At 49.6% G+C, this 21,012-nt stretch overlaps 6 protein-coding genes across 6 annotated transcripts; 3 read left to right on the forward strand and 3 right to left on the reverse strand.

The window, feature by feature from the left end:
• Nucleotides 1-1,615: 1,615 nt before the first annotated feature.
• Nucleotides 1,616-3,417, forward strand: HD556DRAFT_984099 (S-adenosyl-L-methionine-dependent methyltransferase). Its single transcript, XM_041312200.1, has 6 exons — nt 1,616-1,995; nt 2,058-2,206; nt 2,255-2,388; nt 2,448-2,503; nt 2,560-2,681; nt 2,733-3,417. Exons 1-6 carry the CDS (start codon nt 1,962-1,964, stop codon nt 3,219-3,221), a joined length of 984 nt encoding a protein of 327 aa, XP_041154616.1. The 5' UTR covers nt 1,616-1,961; the 3' UTR covers nt 3,222-3,417.
• HD556DRAFT_1410046 (Metalloenzyme, LuxS/M16 peptidase-like protein) lies at nt 3,398-5,243 on the forward strand. Its single transcript, XM_041304139.1, has 5 exons — nt 3,398-3,744; nt 3,795-3,916; nt 3,980-4,763; nt 4,824-4,901; nt 4,957-5,243. The coding sequence occupies exons 1-5, from the start codon at nt 3,559-3,561 to the stop codon at nt 5,044-5,046; spliced, it is 1,260 nt and encodes a 419-aa protein (XP_041154617.1). The 5' UTR covers nt 3,398-3,558; the 3' UTR covers nt 5,047-5,243.
• HD556DRAFT_1410052 (uncharacterized protein) lies at nt 5,244-9,850 on the forward strand. Its single transcript, XM_041304140.1, has 17 exons — nt 5,244-5,795; nt 5,846-5,921; nt 5,970-6,128; nt 6,179-6,568; nt 6,624-6,898; nt 6,953-7,074; nt 7,166-7,326; nt 7,422-7,523; nt 7,584-7,696; nt 7,746-8,418; nt 8,474-8,562; nt 8,615-8,804; nt 8,858-9,207; nt 9,257-9,314; nt 9,369-9,492; nt 9,545-9,624; nt 9,673-9,850. The coding sequence occupies exons 1-17, from the start codon at nt 5,514-5,516 to the stop codon at nt 9,804-9,806; spliced, it is 3,378 nt and encodes a 1,125-aa protein (XP_041154618.1). The 5' UTR covers nt 5,244-5,513; the 3' UTR covers nt 9,807-9,850.
• On the reverse strand, nt 9,851-14,617 carry HD556DRAFT_1410057 (salt tolerance down-regulator-domain-containing protein). The gene is made up of 6 exons (XM_041304141.1): nt 13,949-14,617; nt 12,663-13,897; nt 12,038-12,534; nt 11,770-11,990; nt 11,506-11,723; nt 9,851-11,454 (listed from the first exon to the last, which is right to left on the reverse strand). The coding sequence occupies exons 1-6, from the start codon at nt 14,474-14,476 to the stop codon at nt 9,978-9,980; spliced, it is 4,176 nt and encodes a 1,391-aa protein (XP_041154619.1). The 5' UTR covers nt 14,477-14,617; the 3' UTR covers nt 9,851-9,977.
• A 966-nt stretch (nt 14,618-15,583) lies between these two features.
• On the reverse strand, nt 15,584-16,413 carry HD556DRAFT_1434470 (uncharacterized protein; the record flags this gene model as incomplete). The annotated part of the gene is made up of 4 exons (XM_041305328.1): nt 15,584-15,601; nt 15,650-16,007; nt 16,057-16,298; nt 16,360-16,413. The coding sequence occupies 4 exons, from the start codon at nt 16,411-16,413 to the stop codon at nt 15,584-15,586; spliced, it is 672 nt and encodes a 223-aa protein (XP_041154620.1).
• A 113-nt stretch (nt 16,414-16,526) lies between these two features.
• On the reverse strand, nt 16,527-20,581 carry HD556DRAFT_1410072 (phospholipid methyltransferase-domain-containing protein). Its single transcript, XM_041304142.1, has 18 exons — nt 20,330-20,581; nt 19,926-20,272; nt 19,812-19,876; nt 19,677-19,757; nt 19,464-19,630; nt 19,301-19,414; nt 18,917-19,253; nt 18,573-18,868; nt 18,429-18,517; nt 18,320-18,380; nt 18,194-18,260; nt 18,004-18,138; nt 17,726-17,940; nt 17,595-17,670; nt 17,378-17,540; nt 17,129-17,323; nt 17,012-17,075; nt 16,527-16,954 (listed from the first exon to the last, which is right to left on the reverse strand). The coding sequence occupies exons 1-18, from the start codon at nt 20,484-20,486 to the stop codon at nt 16,638-16,640; spliced, it is 2,946 nt and encodes a 981-aa protein (XP_041154621.1). The 5' UTR covers nt 20,487-20,581; the 3' UTR covers nt 16,527-16,637.
• Between the last annotated feature and the right edge of the window lie 431 nt (nt 20,582-21,012).

Genomic DNA, 21,012 nt, shown 5'->3' on the forward strand with positions numbered 1-21,012 from the left:
TTCGGCGGGCCGTGAGTTGCGGAATTTGGTTGACGCCTTTGCTTCGTGACTTGACTGAAGAAGCTATAGCACTGTGTCCAAATGTGTTAGTTGAGGGATGATCTGATTAATCCGAAATTGAGATAAGGGTCGACACAACGTACTTTGCAGCATGTTCAGCATTGTCACTGCGTGAGAAAACAGTAGGTAGCATGGGTACTCCTGACGTGGTCACGTTGGGAATCTCGTATAGCTTTGGCTTCTTCCCCTGGGCTCGAAGTTCGGGTTTTGCGAGTTTGCGCTTCAATCTGTAGAACAGATGATCTCAGATTTGCAAGAGCTACGTGATAAGGTAAGCGAGACGTACTGCATGGGCACTTCTTTGTCAGAGATATGCTGTTCATCCCCTTTCTTGTCAGAATTGAGAAATGGTTCAGGGCGTGTATCAACTTTGCGTGGGTGACCTTGCGCGAGAATAACGTGATCGATAACATGACTTCTGTAATTATCCTACTCAGGGGGACTGGCAGAAGGGAGCCAATTGAATGGCGCGCGTACCTGTTCCTATGATAATCTTCCAGTCGTGCACGAACATATTCATCCACGTCCTCGTCAGGAAGGTTCATGTGCTGTTCTTGCTTAGCGAAAAATGCATTGATATCGTGCATAGTGAATTCCAAGCGGGATGGTATGGTGGGATGGCTGGCATGAAGCACACTAGTACTCCCTGTGTGGACGTTTTTATGGAAGGCACAGAACACACATGGACATGCACGTGATCGGTGTCTCGCGTCGCGGGGATGCTTCTGCGGAGGTAAATAAAAAATCATCAGCTTTCTCCCGAAACAAAACAACAGTATCCACCGTTAGATGGGCCTGACCAGTTCCAGTTGGCAGATTAACGGGAGCCTTCAAGAAATGTTACGCGCCAAGAAAGCGACAGATAACGTGAACCAAGCACTTTGCTGGCAGGTGTGCTGTCAGTATGGCTGCAATGCGGCAACTCGGGGAGTGGCAAATCCCACGAACTGAATCATTCCGGTGGGGGATGCTCACGGTCAGCAGCTTTCAGCTTGTCAGACAAATATTATCGTGACTCACCAAAAATGCTCTGTTATAATGACCGTAGGACAAAAGCCATGTCATCAATGATATATAACCCCGGGCCAGCATGAATACTGAGGAAGCTGAATCTGGGTGAACTTGCTTCTCATGTGGCGCTAATGTAGCCCTGGGCATCGACTCGGACAACGGCAGGCTTGCCAAAAACTAGGGCAAGAAGTAGGCGCCGTCCACTAATGAGGCGGCTTTTTTTACACAGTGAGAAGCGCATCATTGACTTGCCCAATGACAAGTTATTCAGTAATGAAAGCCTAGTCCGACACGGGCCTAAGGCGCTTTTGTTGTGACCGTATCAATTGCAATTGAAGATCTACTCCGAAGATGGTATTTCTGCCTGTAAGTTGATATTGTCCCTTGCCATTTTGCAGGTCACCTGAGGCGGTTCAGCTTATCACGTAACTGTTGTTGTCGTCTTTTCCTCTCTCGAAATTGGCATCTTTCCTCAGCTGATACTTATGCATCACCTATGCCGCTCTTCGGTCTTTGCTTTCCTCTCTCGAGCGAGCGTGCCTGCGTGGCCTTTCTACTCCCCATCAACTGGCCAACCTTCTTTTCCCTTCCTGGCAGCCGCTGACTTCAACCTGACTTCAACCCACCGACCAGCTCGCAAATACAGCTTTTGACACTCCCCATTTACCAACACTGACACGTTATTGTGGATCCATTCCCATCTCAACCTGGACTCAAAAAGACCGCTTGTTTTTGACCTCGTGTTTAGCCTTCTACCCTGTTTCGCTGAGTTACTATCGGTATAAAACTCAGGAATTGCGGCGGGGTCCAATTTCGGCGTCTTGCCAACAACTATCACATCATATCAAGTTGTCGCGCAGTCGTCTCCTCATCGCTGCGACATCCCGTTCATGACCTTCGAGTATACTGAGAATATGCCGCACGGTCAGTTCAACGCTTATATCCCCAGGCGGCATTCCCTCACCCGTCATTCCTTCAATTCACAGATGAAGACGATGCCTCTGACGCGTCCTCTGACGTGACAGAACTCGAAGAATACGACTTTCCGGACCACTTTTTCGAAAGGGACGGAAGGCTCTTCCATTCTCATGGTAGCTTGCCGTATCCATTGCCTGTCGACGGGCCGGAGCAAGCAGTAGGTGCCACGCAACCCATGAAATTAAAATCACCAATTTTTCATTAGAGGTTGAATAATCTTCATAGAATCTTGCGCGATACCGTCGAATTCCACTACCTTGGCCCAGTGACCGAGGTACTCAGCGATGCTCGCCCCAGGCAAAAACGTGTGCTCGATTTGTGCACTGGCACAGGCCGTTGGTGCGCGATCTATTGATCAACTTCCGATGTGTGCTTCTCTTACGCTAACCTTCCTGCAGGCCGATGGATATGGCCAGATTATTTCCCCGTGTCAAGATCTACGGGCTTGATATCGGTGAGCTTACTTATACCCGTGTAAGATGAATAGTTTCAAATTACCCCTCCGCCCAGTTCCGATTGCCACTAGGCGTCCCTTGCGACATGTGCAATTCGAGATCCATGATATCACGGAACGTTTCAGATGGGGCAATGGAGCTATGGATTTTATTCATGCTCGTAATATCGATCTAGCTGTACGTTGTTCATTGATCACCACGTTGCTTTTATTCATTGATCATGAATAGGTTACGGATTACCCAGAACTGCTCCGGGAAGTTGCTCGGTTGCTCCGTCCCGGCGGTCTATTCTTTTCCGGCGAGATTGGGCGCTCCATCGACTTTGCCCATGGGTCTTCCTTCAACCTTGCTCGCCAAGCACCTCATGCGCGAAGCTTCTTTCAGGTGGTTAACCGCTCCCTGGAGCTTCGCCACTTGGTTCCCATTGCCGACAGGATCCCTGGTTTTATTCAGCAATCTCATCAGTTCACTGTGCCTACCATCCAGACGTTCCATATCCCCGTTGGTGATTGGCACCACAATCTGGTCATGAAGCGTGTTGGCAGGATGTACTTGGCCGCCCTAAAGGATTTCGCGGAGAGCCTCAAGCCCATGCTCCGTGAGGCAGGGATGACCCAGCAGGAGATTAACTCCCTTGTCACTGGGTTTATTGAAGACATAGAGCGCGTTCCCGGGTTGGTTGGAGTTTACCACACCGCATGGGCGAAGAAGTTGTAAAGGATCTTTGATGTTTGTTTTCTAAATGCTGTCTTATGCTTTCAGTTTCTGGTGACTGCTATCTTGGCTTTCTTGTTTGTTGTGTACTTTTACTATCAGGCGTGCTCATGTTTTCCTACCTACCTGTTTTCAGTTGCTTTCGTAGGTTGTAATGCAATGTTGATGTGTTTGTGATTCCCAACTACTGTGCACTGAGGTTACCTCCGACCTAAAGCTAACCTGTGGTCACGGTGCGGACATAGCAAAATTTCGGACGAACACGGAATCTACCGTTTGTTCGAGCCAACTCCGCTCTGTAACTTGAGTCCGTTCTGTCCAAGCTCATTCATCTCTACAAATGCTTGCAAGAAGAGCGTCGACCTTCGCGCGCAGCTTCGCCACTGTCGTCGACAATGCCGGGGTCAAGGTAGCAGCCATCGACAACGGTCAACCCACCACCGCTGTCACCTTCCTCGTCAAGGCTGGCAGCCGATACGAGCCTAAACCTGGTGTCGCGCATACGCTGAAAAACTTTGCTTTCAAGGTGCGTATCATGTTCTATTCTGAATACGCGCTCTGAAGCAGTCATTGCAGAGCACTGCCAAAAGGTCGGCATTGGGCACGGTCAGAGAGAGCGAATTGTACGGTGGCGTCCTTTCTGCAAGTCTGTCTCGTGAATATTTGGCACTCACTTCCGAGTTCTTGCGTGGTGATGAGTCCGTTTCCTTACATGCAGCATTTTATGTGTTGATTTTAATGACTGTGACTGATGTTTACAGGTCATTCTTCGTCGACCTCATGTCTTCCTTCCTCACGTCTAGCAAGTTCCAGCGACATGAGTTCCAAGAGTACGTTCTCCCTGTAGTTGAAGCCGAGAGCACCGCTGCCTCGCAAAACCCCGCAACGCACGCACTCGAACTCGCACATTCGCTCGCTTTCCGTTCTGGCCTCGGTTCCTCCCTTTTCGCGTCCCCGCACAGTCATGTCTCCCTTGACGATGTCAAGGAATTTGCAGCTCGTGCATTTAGCAAAGGCAACATCGCTGTCTTGGGTACTGGCATCGACTCAGCTGCGCTCACACAGTTAGTCGAGAAAGCGCTTGCAGGCGCATCTGTCGGCAATGTGGCTGTGGAGAGTAAACCATCGACGTACTTTGGTGGCGAGACGCGCCTGGAGTCGCATGGGGGTCCTGAGACAGTGTTCATTGGCTTTGGTGCTGCCGGTCCCGCGGACCCCGCGCTTGCTATCCTTTCGGCGCACCTCTCGCCTCAGCCATCTGTCAAGTGGTCGCAGGGCCTTTCGCCTATTTCTGCTGCCATCCCGCAGGGCACGTCGGTGCAGCCTGTTCTTATACCATATTCGGATGCAACGCTTTTCGGTCTGCTTGTCCAGGGCTCGAGCCCCGAAGGGGTGAAGGAGGCTGCCAAAGTTGCTACTAATGCATTGAAGGAATCGACCGGGCTCAATGGTGATGCGCTTAAAACGGCAGTGGCTAAAGCCAAATTTGCTGCTGCTAGCTCTCTAGATGGTCGTGATGGAATTCTCGGCGCTCTCAGTACCAAGGTGCGTCTATACATTTGGTCGTGGTTTTAGAACGTCTCTGAGGAAGCTTCATGATCACAGGTCTTTGCAAACTCGGATGCTTCGATCGAAGCTACGCTAGCATCAATAGATAAGGTTGATGCTGCTGCATTCTCGAAGGTGTGTACTTTTCTTTGTCATTTTGTGTGGAGGATATATTGAAACACCTATCTAGTCTGTCGCTGCGATCACGAAATCCAAGCCCACGTTTGTTGCTATTGGGAGTGTGCAGACATTACTGTTCACGGATGAACTTGGCCTTTGAACTAAATGATAATATCGATAGACCATCGCTTTACATTATGTGCTAGCGAAAAAATATTCCTTACTTCAACTTTACTTTGCGTTCGGATATGATGTCCGAGATACTGCCGGTTTTCCGATAAACTTTCCAGACTGCAGGGGCCTAGAAGCTCTAGAACTCGAAGTCTTGAACAAGCATGTACCAGACTAATCATAGCTACTAAGTGTACGTACATATGCACATGGTTGCTTGATCCACGCGTTATACCACTGTCGTTTATATCGACAGCAACTTTGCTCATTAGCCTGAGCCTATCTGAGAACGGTACTTCATTTTACGCAAAAGCGCAGTACTACTCTCCTGCGCCCTAATTTCCTGCCAGTTGTTTCTTGACGTCACATTTCATCGAATCGTCATACATCAGGCGGCATCTATTACCTGGTTTGCAGCCTCGACTTTTGAGTGGGACTGGCCTCGGGTCGACGTTGATGTCTAACATCCCGTTGCACTCTCTCGGACGCAAAGGAAAGACACGAGCCGGCTACGTTCCTCTGAACGACGCCCAGGATACCGATATGCCCACGGGCGTTCTGAGAGCTGTCGGGACACGCAACGTAAACTTGACTGTAAAGGCAAAGGGCAAACAGCGCGAACGATATACAGACACAGACGAGTTCGATGAGGAGGCGACTTTACTTGGGAACAGGGACAGTACGCTGGAAGAGGTTGAAGAGGGAAATGTAGGTGAACAGTCGAAACGACCGTCCAGGGTGAGTTGTCTGTCTATCTGCAAAGCACCACAAGTTTTACGTGGAGACAGCGTTCATCGGGACAGCGTCCGTCGAGTATACATAAGACACAGGACAAGTCCAGGACAATACCATTCAGACCACCAGGTACACATCTTCTACTTGTTTTACGAAATTATTGACTCAACTTTGCAGAAAAATTACAATCCAAGTTCCCGCCCAACCTCGTACGGAACCAGAAATACAACATATTCACTTTCTTTCCCATCGTCATATACGAACAGTTCAAGTTCTTTTTCAATCTCTACTTCCTTCTCGTCGCTCTTTCCCAGTTTGTTCCAGCACTCAAGATCGGTATGCTTATTCCTCTTATGCTGATACTGTACCGCCTCATGTGTGCCCAGGATTTATTGTCACATATGTCGCACCCCTCGCATTCGTGCTCTGCGTCACAATGGGGAAAGAAGCCTATGATGACTACAAGCGCAATCTCCGCGACCGCGAAGCAAATTCCCAGAAATACCTCACTCTTGTTCCCTCCTCCGACAGCGGTCCGCATACACGCTCTGTCCCCTCCTCTTCCCTCCAGGTGGGCGACCTTGTCGTACTGGAGAAGAATCAGCGAGTACCGGCAGACATGGTCCTTTTGCGCACGAGCGATGCTTCTGGAACGTGTTTCATCCGAACTGACCAGCTCGATGGAGAGACGGACTGGAAGCTTCGTGTCGCAGTTCCCGCTACTCAGAAGCTTGTCAATGACAGTGAACTACTAGATTTGGATGCAGAAGTTTATGGTGTGTGCTCGCCCATCCTACCCTCTTCACCTCTGAATGTTTATTTGAATCCCAGCCGACGCTCCAATCAAGGACATTCACACTTTCATTGGGACATTTACGATACACACGCCCCGCACGCACTCTGATCATGATGTGCCCATGGCACAGGTCCCCACTGTTGAACCCCTGTCTGCGGAGAATGTCTTATGGAGCAACACAGTATTAGCTGCGGGTTCCGCTGTTGGATTCATTGTATACACGGGGTCTGAGACGCGCGCTGTCATGAACACGAGCCATCCTGAGACCAAGGTCGGTCTGCTGGATCTGGAGATCAATAGACTTGCCAAGGTATGCACGTACGTACTCGTGTTAGGGGGAATATTCATGACAGTCCACCTACAGATTCTTTGTGCGGTGACGTTCGCGTTATCGTTTGGACTCGTTGCGTTGAATGGGTTCAGGGGACAGTGGTATATTTATGTGTTCCGTTTCCTCATATTGTTTTCCTCTATCATCCCCATCAGGTATGTCTGCCCTCCGCGGAAGACGAGCGCATATAGCCAACGTTCTTCCCTCTATCGCTTCTCTTATGTGTCATGCTTACTACAAACATAGTTTGCGTGTAAACCTTGACATGGGCAAGACGGTCTACGCACAGCAAATAATGAATGACTCCGAGATTCCTGGCACAATTGTGCGCACGAGCACACTGCCTGAGGAGCTGGGACGCATAGAGTACCTTCTTAGTGATAAAACTGGAACCCTTACGCAAAATGGTGTGTAAAATTGGTTGTTCTCTCTTCTACCTATTGCCTCCTTCTACCCATTCTATTTTTCTTGCGTGTACACGGATGGCTGACGGACACTCTAGAAATGGAGATGAAGAAGCTGCACATGGGAACTATGTCCTACGGTTTTGACAGCATGGACGAAGTTGCTCACCAGCTTGCGAGTGCATTTGGTGCTGATCAAGGCCCGTAGTCCACACATCCACTCTTTTCATCACGGATGAACTGACAGTCATGCAATGTAGCTCATGCAAGAAGCAATTCAATAGCTACAGGCGCACAACTTGCCATGAGAGGACGGAGGGATATGTCGTCAAGGCTCCGAGACGTAGTGCTTAGTCTTGCACTTTGCCACAATGTACGTCACCTCCCTTTCCCTCCTTTCCAACTTACCCCTCGGAACCCAGGTCACTCCAGTCACCAACGACGATGGCACCTTGACCTACCAAGCCTCCTCCCCAGACGAAGTCGCAATCGTCAAGTGGACAGAGAGCGTCGGCCTCAAGCTTGTCTTCCGCGACCGCACACGCATGGAGCTCCAAACGCCCGCCCACGCACGTCTCACCTACGACATCCTCGACATATTCCCCTTCACAAGTGAGTCCAAGCGCATGGGCATCGTCGTGCGAGACGCACACAGCGGTGAGGTTCTTTTCTTGCAAAAGGGCGCGGATGTCGTTATGGCTCGTATCGTGCAGCGGAATGACTGGCTGGAAGAGGAGACGGGGAACATGGCACGCGAGGGCCTGCGCACGCTCGTCGTTGCACGTAAGCGGCTTACGTCGCAGCAGTATGCGGCGTTTAAGACTGCGCATCATGCTGCTAGCATCCGGCTTGATGGACGCGGCGAGGCGATGATTTCTGTCGTTGCGGAGCATTTGGAGCATGACCTGGAGCTGCTTGGCCTGACCGGTGTCGAGGATAAGCTGCAGGATGAGGTGAAAGGGACGCTTGAGCTGCTCAGGAATGGGGGAATCAAGATTTGGATGCTTACGGGCGATAAGATCGAGACGGCACGGTGCATCGCCATTTCGACAAAACTGGTGGCGCGGAATCAGTATATTCACGAGGTGGCCAAGTGTGAGTTTTCTGATCCATACGTTTTTGTTCCACCGTTCATGCTTCGAGTTTGTAGTGAAGACTTCTGATCAAGTCAGGGACGAGCTGGAGTTCTTACAGTCAAAGCTGGATTGCTGTCTAGTAATTGATGGCGAGTCGTTGCAGGTGCTGCTTTCTTTGGACACGTATTTGTACTGCGCTCACCCTATCCACTCAGCTCTGTTTGAACCTGTACAAGAATGAATTCATCGAGATCACAACCAAGCTATCGGCTGTCGTTGCTTGTCGATGCTCCCCTACCCAGAAAGCAGATGTCGCAAGGTTAATCCGACATCACACTAAGAAACGGGTTTGCTGTATCGGAGATGGTGGTAATGATGTCAGCATGATACAAGCCGCTGACGTTGGTGAGTCCTCAGTACTGATTCCAAACGGAAGTTTCAAACCTTAACATATGCAGGTGTCGGCATCGTTGGAAAAGAAGGAAAACAAGCATCCCTCGCCGCTGACTTCTCTGTCACCCAGTTCAGCTACCTCACGAAGCTCCTCATGTGGCACGGCCGCAACTCATACCGCCGTTCTGCAAAGCTAGCTCAATTCGTCATCCACCGTGGCCTGATCATTTCGATCATGCAAGCCGTTTTCTCGGCTATCTTCTATTTTGCCCCGATTGCATTGTACCAGGGGTGGTTGATGGTAGGGTATGCGACGATTTATACTATGGCGCCTGTTTTTTCGCTGGTTCTGGATCGTGATGTGAACGAGGACCTTGCGTTGATATACCCGGAGTTATACAAAGAACTGACAAAGGTTGGTGGTTGTGTGAATAGTTTTACGGCTTATTGACACCTGGGTGTAGGGACGTGCCCTATCTTTCAAGACGTTCTTCCAGTGGTTGATGATTAGCGTATACCAAGGTTAGCCCGTTTATTCCATTCCCAGATTCCCTGAGTTGATAGTCGTGTTTGCAGGCGCAGCCATCATGATCATGTCCCTCCTCTTATTTGAAACCGAGTTCTTAAACATCGTGTCGATCTCTTTTACGGCTTTGGTCATCAACGAACTCATCATGGTTGCACTAGAAATTACGACCTGGTAAGAACTACAACAATTTTCCGGATGGACACGCTCTGATCCCTAGTGACAGGCATATTTATATGGTCATTTCGGAAGTAGTTACCCTTTTCTTTTATGTTATCAGTATCGCTTTCTTACCGGAGTATTTCGGTGCGTGTTCCCGTTATCCATCGCGAGAGTTACCCATCGTCACTGCAGACCTCGATTTCGTCGTGTCCACTCGTTTTGCATGGAAAGTAGCCGTCATCGTAGCTGTCAGCGCGCTTCCCCTGTATGTCATCAAGCTCATCCGTAGTAGAATCGCTCCCGCAGCGTCGAGCAAGTTGCTATAATACTTATGCACCATGTAACTTGACGATCACTCCAAATCTGACATCTTTATAATGTATTTCTGCTTGTTTGATCGTAAACCTCGATGCAAATAGAGCAAAAGAGAATAACACTAGGGAGCGTATCAAGAGGAATCAAAACGAAAGACTAGCTACCCGCCAGTGATATTCAAGTTAACCTGCGTGAGGGGGCGGGGATGAGTTAATATGAGTCACGAAAGAATTTGGAAAGAATGTCCCAGGTGCCTGCCAATCAGACGTGGGGTTCACGCCTCCCCACAATGAAGGCCCAATCGGAGGACGAGGTGAGCCAAACCCTGGGGGCGCGGGTGCCCCCCAAGGAGGCCGGTTATCCCCAACGACGGCTCGTGGACTGGTATTAGTGCCCCACGACTGACCCACTGCGCCCGGCGCAATGCGCCGTCCTGGCGGAGGAACAACTTCGTCATCGTCATCTGCGAGAGCAGAAGATCCAAGGACACCTTTCGGACTTGGAGAGCGACGACTGGGAGAACCTGAGCCTGACCCAGATGTCTCACCTGTCATTGGTCTTGCAATAGGTGCAGGGGGCGCAATAGGTGCAGGTGGTGCAATAGGTGCAGGTGGCGCTATTGGAGCAATAGAAACCGGCCGTGCGACAGGCCCTGGTACCAGCATGGTTGGTGAGCCAAGAAGGTTCTGCGAAACCTTCGAAGGTGGTCCAATAGGTATTGTCGGGGCCAGGGGACGGCTAAAGCCTGACTCGAAGGAAGTAGGAGAGCCAAAATTACGAGGAAGGGCGGATGGACCGAGGTTCGGAGGAGGTCCTGGTGGTGGCATTGATGGACCTGGACCGAACAGTCCGAATGGAGGTGGGGGTTGTGCAAAGGGTAGACGAGGGGACAACGGGCCGGAAAGTGGAGGTATCATGCTAGGAGCGATAGGATAATGAGGAGCGGTGGACGGCGGAAAATGATTTTGCACGGAGGGTGCCACAGGAGTTGCAGGCTGAGAATTAGACAGCATGGGACGCTGCGGTTGCTGTGGTGTCTGCTGCAGTGACGGTCGTGGTGTACTTCCGGACGGAGTAGGAGTGACAGGGATGGGCTTGCTAAGGATTTTCTTAGATGGACCGTTGTTACTCTGAGTGCGTTGCGTAGAGCTTGGCGGACGGGGAGAAGTTGGTGGACGGGTGTGCTTGCCAGCTCGTTGCTGTTGAATAGCCCGTTCCTTTTCCGCTTTCTCCTTCTCCTCCCGTTCTTTGGCAAGCTTTCTCTCGCGTTCTTCCTTCTCTTGTTGCTCCTTTCGGGCGACGTCTCGGGCAGCCTTTTCAGCAGCAGCCTTGGCATCCCTCTCCTCTTTGGCCTTGCGCTCCTTTTCTTCCCGCTCACGGCGCTCCTGCTTGACCCTCTCTTCTTTTTCCTTGCGTTTACGTTCTCGCTCGGCCTCCCGCTCCTTTTCCTCTGCAACGCGTTTACGACGCTCCTCCTCTTTACGTTGTTTCTCGTCATCTGCAGCTTTTCGGGCAGCTTCACGACGAGCACGTTCTTCTTCGCGTTTCTTCCGCTGTGCATCCTCTTGAGCTACTTGCTTGGCCTTTGAAGCGGCCTCCTCTGCAGCCTTCTCTGCCGCTTTGGCAGCTCGCTCTTCGTCGCGGGCTTGTTTTTGAAGTCTGTGAATAATCGTTTTGAGTACGAAGCAGTAAATCGATGCTGAAACACACATTTTCTTAGCTTTCTTCTTCTGGTTCTGAGTTTGCTTCTTTGCCTCTCGCTCCTTTGTGAGCTTGTCCTCGTCCTCAAGTTCGCGCAGAAGCTGCATTTGACGTTCCTGTGCAACTTTTTCTCGAAACGCTTGGAGGACGCGCTGTTCAAACATCCGAGCAGCGAAAATGGAGAACATCCGCTTGCCCTCCTCCATCTTTTGCTCCTCGGTCATCACCTAAATAATGTTGAGATAATAAAGGTTCAATGCAAAGAATGCTCACCTCCTCATCGTCGTCATCATCGTCCTCTTCCTCTTCATCATCGTCATCATCGTCCTCATCACCTTCCTCGTCGTCCTCTTCTTCACTTTCATCTTCAACATCAGCAGCCGCTTCCTCTTCTCGCTGCATTCGACGCTCGGCCAGCTGCTCCATCATCTCTAAGAATTTTTGCCCATCGTTCTTTAGGAGATCGTCTGCAACTGTCAGAATGTTACCTGGACCTATACAGGAGATTAGGGGAAACGATGCACAGGTGGAGTGGACCTACCAGTCACAGTCAAGTTACTTCCAAGGTTAAACAGACCGTCGCGACCGTTAACCTTCGCGTTATTCACAGGCCTTCGTCCGCGAACACCGGGATTGCGTCGATCTCGTGGTTTCACTTCTTCTTCCTCCTCTTCCGGATCTTCATCCTCCTCCTCCTCTTCCTCGTCTTCTTCATACTCCTCCTCTTCCTCCTCCTCATACTCCTCCTCATCCCCATCATCATCATCAAACTCACTTTCATGTTTCGGAGGTTTTCGGCCGTTCGTCAGGGCTGGTGTTCTATTAGATGGCGGGGGGTTATGGGAAACTTTATTCTGAGGAGGATCGATGACAGCGCCGTTCTTATCGAGTTCGACGCTGCCGGGAAACGGACCTGGCCCAGGGGGAGGGGGTATGGTGCCACCAGAGGAGACATATCGCTGCTGGTAGTTCGCGTACTGTTCTAGCTCCTCGTAATAAGCATCGTACAGTACCTCAAGCTCTTCCTCGATCGCATGTCTATAAGCATCGATGATACATGTGCGCGGACACCAGATATCCAACACCGATGAAAGAACAAGACACAAAGACAAGCGCGCAGGTCAGTAAATTTTTTTTGTGGATGTGATCAAGGAATGAGTACGGACCGCTTCCTGCCGCAGACTGCACAACTGCAACTGTGCTTCTGCTGCTCTTTCATCTTCCGGAGGACGGTATCTTTCTCGATCTTGACCAAATTTCGGCGCTCGTCCTCGCCCAGACCAAGCCAGAATTCTTTGATACGCTCACGCTCCTCTGTCGAGCTAGTGCTCCAGATCTTGGAGTTGTTCTGAGAAGATTTACCTGGAGCAGCGGCTGCCGGAGGACGATGTTTCTGTGGCACGGATGCATTGGATGATGGAGGCGATGGATGGTGATGAGAATGATTATGCTGGTAGGCGTGAGCAGGAATCGGCGCCTTTGATGCCGCACGAGCCGTTCTTGTTGGTTGCTGGCCATTGACGGTGGCCGTGGCCGTTGTTGGGGTGGTCGTCGTGGTCGCTGTGGATGTCGTTGTAGGCGGTGCATACGACATAGGCTGCTTGCCCTGTGCACGGGAGCTTGGCGGAGGATTAGATATATTTTCTTTTGTTGCTGCTCGAGCTGCAGGCATGGCGTTGGCGGTGAGAGGCAGTGAGCGCTTCCTCAATTCTCCACCGGTCCCTCCACTACCCTTTTCCAGCGCCGATCCCGGTGCCGTGCCCATCGTTCCCACTCCCTGTCCCGGCACTGCCGGACTTTCGGCGCTAACCGCCGGCATTTTAATAGATGAGACTTTCTTGTTTTTCTTATGAAATACCAATTCCTCAACAGGCGCTGCTAGCATTGGCATAGCAGGCATTGATAACTTAGTTCTGAAGTCAGTCGAAAGCGGTCCACTTCGCAAAACCGTCTCCTCGTAGCTCAGAACTACCTGGGCAAAGGTCGCAGGCAGCGATCCATGGAAATGTGGCGCGTGCGGAGCTGATGTTGGTTGTGGCTGCAGATCAGAATCGTTCTCATCAAGGTCTTGATCCTCAATGTCGCCGTCTACAGCATCAGCATCTTCACTGTAGTCATCCTCGATAAACTCCTCTTGGCCGAACTCAGGAGGGTGAGATTGGCCAGGTGATGGTAGAGCAGTCCCCAGAGCAGCTGTTGCTCTATCTACCGATAACGTGAACTCGGGATCGGAGAAAATTGAGGGGTCAAAAGGTAGCGACGGATACGTTCCTGGAGGGTACCCTGGAACGTCCATGCTGGCCCTTGCGGTTATCGTGGTAGCTTCAGTCGCGCTGAATCCAGTCTTCAGCACGGCATCGGACTGTACCATCTGTTGCGCAATATTGTACATTTTTTGCGCCTTTGTGCGGGTCAACAAACCTCGCATAAGACTAAGAGTAGTACTGCGTACAAAGTTTTTTATGTGTGGCGGAAACGAAGACCAATAATCCTCATCTGTCAACTCTTGTGTATTTGCCTTAGGGAAGCGCTTTGAAAATGGCGGTAGCGGCACTACTGAAATCCGCTCAGGAGCCTTCCCCGCGCGTCCTTCACCGTGACCATCTATATCCTTGCGATACAGTTCGTCGGCGGTAGCTAGCAGCTCAGTCTGGAGTCGGATCGTAACGTCCGCTCCAGACGGCACGGCAGCAGGCAAGTGTTCAGTTGTAGTAGTTTTGACAGGTTCCGAAGCAGGCGACAGTCCTGTGACGGATGGAGGAGGCGCGTGAGCGTCCAGCTGGAGCGTATTCCCGCATAGCTCCGCCACCGACGAAAGAGGTGTCTTGATAGCTTGTTTTTCCTTTAGTTGTGTGCTTGGTTTGTCATTCGCTGATAGAGGCGGGAGCTTAGAATGCATCGAAGGCAAAGGAGACCGTAAGTACGGGAGGGAGGAAGTATGGACATCCTGCGCTGTCTCCTCATTGCCGCTTGCGACCATGCTGTGAAGTTGAGGACCATTTAGTAAAAAGTGCGGTGCATAATTGTCTGGGGTTATTTACATGAAGAGCGTAATTGGGCCAACGATCTGATAGTTGATGTTGTGTAACTTTCAGAAGTTCAGATGCTGACGGGTCTTCATACAAGCAGAATCGGCATTTGCCGACGACCCAGCTCTTGGCGCGGTCCGAACCAAATTCAAGTGATCAACGGGTGACGCCCTTATCGATGGACAGACCAGTTTGTCTTGCTTCTATTTGAAGAATGAGGTTCCGACTTGATTCCTACGATGAAAGACAGATCTAACCCATCAAGCATTTACCGGTACCGTCAATGTACTAGAAATCAGTCGTGTCGGCGCTTTCGCTAAAGATTATTCCCCTCCCCCGTCGGGACTTCTTTCATACTGCCTCGAGGCTGATAAGCCTCTGGGAAATACACTCCTCTGGTTGTTTTAGCCTAGAAAGAACAATATTGCACTGTATGTGATATTTGGCCCAAAACCATTATCAAAGTGCCCGATCATTCTGCTGCACATGTCGCAGCAAATTGGTCCACTCGGTGAGTACATGTTTTTTGCATGCCTCATTTGTGGACTCATTGGCATCCAGTAGGGATTAACATTGATAGTGTGTAAATAAACTGCGAGAGCATATTCGTGAAATGCATTTAACTCGTGCACGGCCTCGCGCCCTAAGTGTCACGCTGCAGCGACGGCTTTCCCCCTCACCCCTGAGGATGAAACGAAAGTACATCAATTATTTATGTTATGCTAGTGCATTTGGAGGTTTGTCCAATTCTTTGTATGTGCGTATCGACTCGCTCAGTGCATTAAGATATCAAAACTGTGAGACCTTATCAGAACCTCTTCACTTACTATCGGACCGTCTCCAATGAGGCACCGATTTTTCGCAAGCCTTTCTAAAGGTATGCATTTATTTTTCAATAAGCTTTCTGTGGAAACCTTCTTCCAACCTACTTGTGGCACCGATATTCCCGGTTGGGGATCAGCGTCTGCCCATCTCATTCGATTCACGGGTCAAAGATTCCCATTACAGTATACTGGTCGACAAAGACTCATCATGGCTCATGCAAGGGAATAATTCCATTATTCATTCAGTAGTTTCTGTCAAACAGGTTAACAGTCAGGACTAAACACTAAGATGGGACTCACTAAACGCGCGAAAAGTCGTACATCGGTTTGCGTCTCGTAGTGATCTTTATAACCTTCGTTTACTTTTAACACCTCGAAATCTCCGATGACAGGATTCCAATGAAATATCCTCTTCACACCGAACCACCAACACCAGTGTATGCATCGCCAACAAGGCTTTGCGGCGCCCAGGCCATTTTTGATGATGCGCGCAACATAGATATCTGCACCGTTTACCTTTGAGTCCCTGCGGCGTGCATTCCGCCCTCTCGGTGGCTCTACAAACAGCATATCGCAAGGCGGAGACAATTCAGCATCAATCGCGCAACACGAGTCAGGGCTCCGAAGGGAAGACTGTGTTTTCGTCTCATAAAACGCGCTGCCGTGTGGGCGCGTTACGTCCAGCTTGTGTGAGACGTGTTTCAGACCGCGGCCTTCTTTTGGCTGCAGCGGTACGTCGCAGCGAGAGTTGAACTTGCTGCTTAAATGAAGGAGACATGCCAGTCAAGCTAAAGATGGCATGCATTTCCGCGTGCATGGAAGTGGGTTTGCGATGACCATGCTTCAGTATGTCGTTTCCGTCATAGTGCGTGCGATGATGATTATAGCCCGTTGATATGACTTTGCCTCCTTTTACGAGTACTGCACCAAGATGGTATGTCATGGACGACTGTTGGAAAACATTGGTCAATGTATAAAACTAGTGAATTACTTGGAATTGACGAACTCACCTTGCTGGCAGCAAGAGCGCACTGGGAGAGATAATAATCCGTCTTCCTTGCCATAACAATACAAGCGAGGAAAGATAATGGCTGTTTCTGACAGTATTGGTGGACTGGCTGATCAGAATGTCGGTGAAGGCAGCTAACAGTCAGATAAACGATAAACGATTTTCATTGGTCGAGTGATCATAAACCGGTCGTCATGGAATGAAAAACATCCTGGTGCGTGGGTATGTAATCCAAATGTACTCAGAAAGAGAAAAAAGAAATGAATCATTAATCAAGGGCTACAGAACCAGTAATTGCTTCGAGACCAATATCCGATTGGCAAGCGCAGTCAAATTAGCATCAGCCACAACCACATCTGGCGCATATTCGACCCCGAATGCCTGCTTAATCACGTAGCATATACGTTTGGCCTGCTGTTCGGACCAGAAGCTGAAATCGTCCACGTCACGAGCAACGGCAGGGTCTGTGTCGGCGGGTTCTTGGATACCTCCGCAAGATAGGGGAATCAGGTCAGGATCGGAGTCCAGGCAGAGAGGTACAGTGTAAGTCAAGTATTCCCGAATGGAGGTGAGATCGAGCGCCACAGGTTTGCTCACTACAAACCGATTTTGTTCAGGTGCAAGATCTGTTTAACCGAATATCGGACACATACCGTACACCTCGCACGGTCCGTCAAGACTTAACACATTATACTTGCCATCGTGATGGTAACGGACCTTTGTTCAAATATAAGTTGATATGGCATAATAATAATACGGCTGTGACTCACCTCGTATTGACCAATAGTCCATGGGAGTGTGGGACCTTCAAATGGAACGATACCAAACTCCGGCTCCTTTCCCAGAGTGGTAATGCGATTAGTGTGATCGACAGGCGCATCTTGATCCCATTCTTCGTGATGAACGGGAACCCACAACCCGCTAGATGATATCTTCGTCACCAACGTAGATTTGTTGGCACCGACCTACCGGAATTCTTCATGAGTGATCTTTAGTAATAGAAGACAAAAGCCACTCACTTTGTATATTCCGATCCAGTCACGACGGGAGTGCCGGGCAGGAGCTTGCCAGTTGACCTTGATAGACTCGCCTATATGGAAGCGTTTGTCTCCGGATTGACTTGGGACAATCGACACCTTGTATTTCGTTGTGTCAAACGATGATAGGTCACGGGCAACGCGACTGAAGCCACAGAATGTTAAAACACAGCCATTATTTTCAGGACTTCATACTGACGTGATAATCAGTCTTTCCCGTGATTGTTGGAGAAGAACTTTGGTCTCCTGCATCACTTCCGATATCTTGGGTTTCGCTGCAACGAAACCATAAGTGCTGTGTGACACCACGCCTAATCACTTCGCACTTACATCTCGCAAGGAACTCCTCAACCACATCAGCAGTTTCTTCAAAAACCTTGTCGAAAGTGCCTTTGACTTCTTTCGCAACTCTTTTGATTTCGGGTACATGCCGCCCCGCACGCGATTCTAAAAGGCGAGCATTCTTGCTAGCAACGCTTTTGATAACTTTGACAAAGCCAGCGTCCTTGCGAAGACTGTCACCGTATAATTTCTGCATGTGGGGGCTGTCGTAATATGACTGGTAGTCAGCTTTGCCGTGGAGCGTTAGGATTTTGGTCGATGCTTACTGTTCAACGGTCTGGAGGAACCACCAGTGGGACACAAACCTGATGACTGCAAGCATGCCAACAAGCTTGCTGCCACTGATCAAAGCAAGGCCCAGAAAGTAGGCGCCACTCATTAGTTCGGGGTTATTAAGATACCTAGGAAGAATGCAATGAGTAGACGTCGGATAGGAGGCATCTCGTCCAGTCATACCTGAATATACCGGTGTACTCCAGATGCGCTGGGAAATCCTCCATGAAAAAGTCGCCGTAAAACCAACCTTGTATTTAGAATATCATTAGTAAATGAGATGAACAAAAACAGTAACGGTAGACATACCGAAAACACCCAATACTTCGAATGACTCCATAGCTGCCCACCCATGGAGTGCGATCAAGAGCTAAAAGCGGATTTGAGCGCGTGAAAGAAAATAAACAAAAATACGAACTGCTCCTAGCGTATGACAGAGAAGGGCATCACCCTCAAACCAGGCAACGGGCGCCGTGTATGATTTCCACGCCAAACTCGTCAGCGAAGCTGGCACGCAGTTTTCCGATCAGCAGTTTGTCATGCATAAAGCTCGGATACACACTATATGTCATGCACAAACTAATATTGTACAACGCCTTCCAGTTGGTAAATGCTTCCTGTAATGCGCCATCACCATGGTCACGAGACGGATAATGGTAATGTTTTAAGAAGTGCCGGACGAGATATTTCGATTTGCTCTGGGCACGAAGGAGAAGCCCAAGACCAAAGCTGTGGAACATACACCAAGCACAAGCGTGTGCGAAGTGTAACGCGAGTGTTGCATGATACGATAGTACAGGCAAGGATGATCCTAATACGACATAGACCAATAGAAGCGCAAGCATGGCATCTGAGGAACTGAAAGAGGGTCAGGATAACTGTTCGTCTACCAAGGGGCGTACTTGCCGGAGTAAATCGATGTTGTGAAGAAGGACCACGTCTCGTCTGAAATACTTGTGATGCAAATCATGTTGAGAGACAGTACTCTCCAAAAGTATGGGTTGCTTGGGGCGGTAGGAACGGAGGGTGGCCGGAGCCTTGCCTTCGCATTCCGTCTCAGTTTCGGTATCTGTAGCAGTCTCGCCTTCCGTGGCAGCGGGTGTGGACAATTGGTCTGCATTGTCCTCGACAGATGATGGAATTTGGCGAGAGCTGTGCACTTTTTTGATCTTCTTGGTTTCAGATGCAGATATAGGCTTACGCAGCGCGATAGGCTTGCGTTTTCCATACATCCGTTCGATATCTACCGCACATCAGAAAGTCGTAGATCATAGATCGGAGATTACTTACGAGGGTTTTCGAACAAGACAAGGAATGCGAACTGAGCTGCATGAGCTGCCAGACTGACATAAAGGACAGCATAGCTTCCGGCCATCAGGGAAAGACCGTAGTATCCAGCGTAACCTGTCTCATTGATTTACGATCGTTAACAAAAGCAGGCAACAAAGCTTACCGACGGAGTACATTGGATGAGGGGCCAACTCAAAAACGCCATCAAATACAAGCGCGCCGCGCTGGAAAAATACATCACCCCAATACCAACCGTAATCCTTGACAACATTGTGTGCCTCGGTTTTTACCCAAAGGTTGAATACGACCAACGCAACACCACCAATCCACCTACGCAGCGATAAGCGATATATCAGGTGCGAAGAGAAGTACTTACCTCATGGCATGGACAGGAAAAGAAAGTCCTTCGGGCACTCTGAAACAAGCAAAGGAAAACATGCAGTACGCCAAGAAGTCACTGATAAGCCAATCATGTTAGTTATCGAACGCTGATGCACTTGATAGAGCTGACTTGAGAAGAATCACGTCTACAAGCTGCCTAAACAACAGCCATGTGTTGTATTCCAATGGAAGGTCCTGATACACTCGTGAGCGATGCATTGGCTGGCATCAGTAGGCTGCTCACATCGAATGAATAGTCCTTTCCCATTTTCCCCTGTAACTGAGCACGAATCCAGTTTCTAGCAGCCGGGTTACGCTTCTCATCGAGCCATCCGAGGCGTTGTACTTCGCGAACCATCCACTTTCTCTTGCTCTGTTTAGTGAGGACCCATCCCAACCCAGCATCATAAGCTGCCCTCCAGAACACAAAATAGAACAGAAAGAAAACTTTGGCTGTGGAACGTGGCAATATATAGAACAGAACAAGCTGTAACCCGAGCAATGAGAGATTGAGGATGTCCAGATGACTCTTTGGGTAACGTGGATGGAAAAGCCCGGTTAGTACATCGTGCGTGGTTGGAACCCTAAAGACTGATAGCATATTTGTGTCAAAATCCAATTCGTGAGGCTTTTTTCACTAGCGCCCACCTTCGCCGTCTGGCGTCTGCCCCCAAACCACTTCCTCGTGTGCCTGACGTGTCTTCTCTGACTGGCCACACTCTGCTTTAAAATGAGCTCCTGAATCTTCCGAACCATCGTCGGCAACCTTTCGTTGGCGGAGTCCTTGGGGACTCGAGAGAACCATCTCGAGAATTCAACCCAAACGACAAGAACCTAGAATGAAGCTGAGATAGTCTCCTGTACGCAGACCAACTGGAGGAAGTTCGTCTTAAGCTTCATGTAACGATCAATTTACATACTACTTTTTTTTTGGAATTTTATGTAATTTTTTCTTTAGCGAACTCCTTCAAAAACCCATAATGGCCTTCTCTTTTTTTTCTCCCTTCATCGCCGCTTCAAAGTTGTACCATTGCATCACTGGCAGCCCCTCGTGATGCCTACAGCAAACTCTTAGCTCCGAGCCTTTCGTGAGCGTCAGTATACTTGCGGTCTGCAGCAAATAGGCCTTTCCAGCCCAATCGATAAACTTTCAGGCCCCAGGTGCCGAGAACTACATGCATCACATCATGACTTCATGATTTTTTTTGCAGGTCGTGCCCGTCATCTGGCAAAACGCACACTAGTATCCCTTTCTTATTCACTCGATGCTCGAACTTTTTTCCCATCGTGCGTCGAGTTGCTAATGTCAGGGAAGAATAAAAGCGTCTATC

This window comes from Suillus plorans, assembly GCF_016647745.1.
Source record: "Suillus plorans strain S12 chromosome Unknown HD556scaffold_81, whole genome shotgun sequence".
Lineage (NCBI taxonomy): Eukaryota > Fungi > Basidiomycota > Agaricomycetes > Boletales > Suillaceae > Suillus > Suillus plorans.

Excerpts from the sequence above, each read along its gene's own strand:
- HD556DRAFT_984099 (XM_041312200.1), top strand. The coding sequence starts at position 1,962 with ATGACCTTCGAGTATACTGAGAATATGCCGCACG. Across the intron at positions 2,207-2,254 it reads TCGACGGGCCGGAGCAAGCA|AGGTTGAATAATCTTCATAG; the intron begins GTAGGTGCCACG and ends ATTTTTCATTAG. Across the intron at positions 2,504-2,559 it reads GATCTACGGGCTTGATATCG|TTCCGATTGCCACTAGGCGT; the intron begins GTGAGCTTACTT and ends CCCTCCGCCCAG.
- HD556DRAFT_1410046 (XM_041304139.1), top strand. The coding sequence starts at position 3,559 with ATGCTTGCAAGAAGAGCGTCGACCTTCGCGCGCAGCTTCGCCACTGTC. Across the intron at positions 3,745-3,794 it reads TGAAAAACTTTGCTTTCAAG|AGCACTGCCAAAAGGTCGGC; the intron begins GTGCGTATCATG and ends CAGTCATTGCAG. Across the intron at positions 3,917-3,979 it reads GAGTTCTTGCGTGGTGATGA|GTCATTCTTCGTCGACCTCA; the intron begins GTCCGTTTCCTT and ends TGATGTTTACAG.
- HD556DRAFT_1410052 (XM_041304140.1), top strand. The coding sequence starts at position 5,514 with ATGTCTAACATCCCGTTGCACTCTCTCGGACGCAAAGGAAAGACACGA. Across the intron at positions 5,796-5,845 it reads AGTCGAAACGACCGTCCAGG|CGTTCATCGGGACAGCGTCC; the intron begins GTGAGTTGTCTG and ends ACGTGGAGACAG. Across the intron at positions 5,922-5,969 it reads AATACCATTCAGACCACCAG|AAAAATTACAATCCAAGTTC; the intron begins GTACACATCTTC and ends TCAACTTTGCAG.
- HD556DRAFT_1410057 (XM_041304141.1), bottom strand. The coding sequence starts at position 14,476 with ATGGTCGCAAGCGGCAATGAGGAGACAGCGCAGGATGTCCATACTTCC. Across the intron at positions 13,898-13,948 it reads CGCCACACATAAAAAACTTT|GCGCAAAAAATGTACAATAT; the intron begins GTACGCAGTACT and ends ACCCGCACAAAG. Across the intron at positions 11,991-12,037 it reads AAGTAACTTGACTGTGACTG|GTCCAGGTAACATTCTGACA; the intron begins GTAGGTCCACTC and ends TCTCCTGTATAG.
- HD556DRAFT_1410072 (XM_041304142.1), bottom strand. The coding sequence starts at position 20,486 with ATGGTTCTCTCGAGTCCCCAAGGACTCCGCCAACGAAAGGTTGCCGAC. Across the intron at positions 20,273-20,329 it reads GCAGACGCCAGACGGCGAAG|TCTTTAGGGTTCCAACCACG; the intron begins GTGGGCGCTAGT and ends ATATGCTATCAG. Across the intron at positions 19,877-19,925 it reads GAAAGGACTATTCATTCGAT|GACCTTCCATTGGAATACAA; the intron begins GTGAGCAGCCTA and ends CGAGTGTATCAG.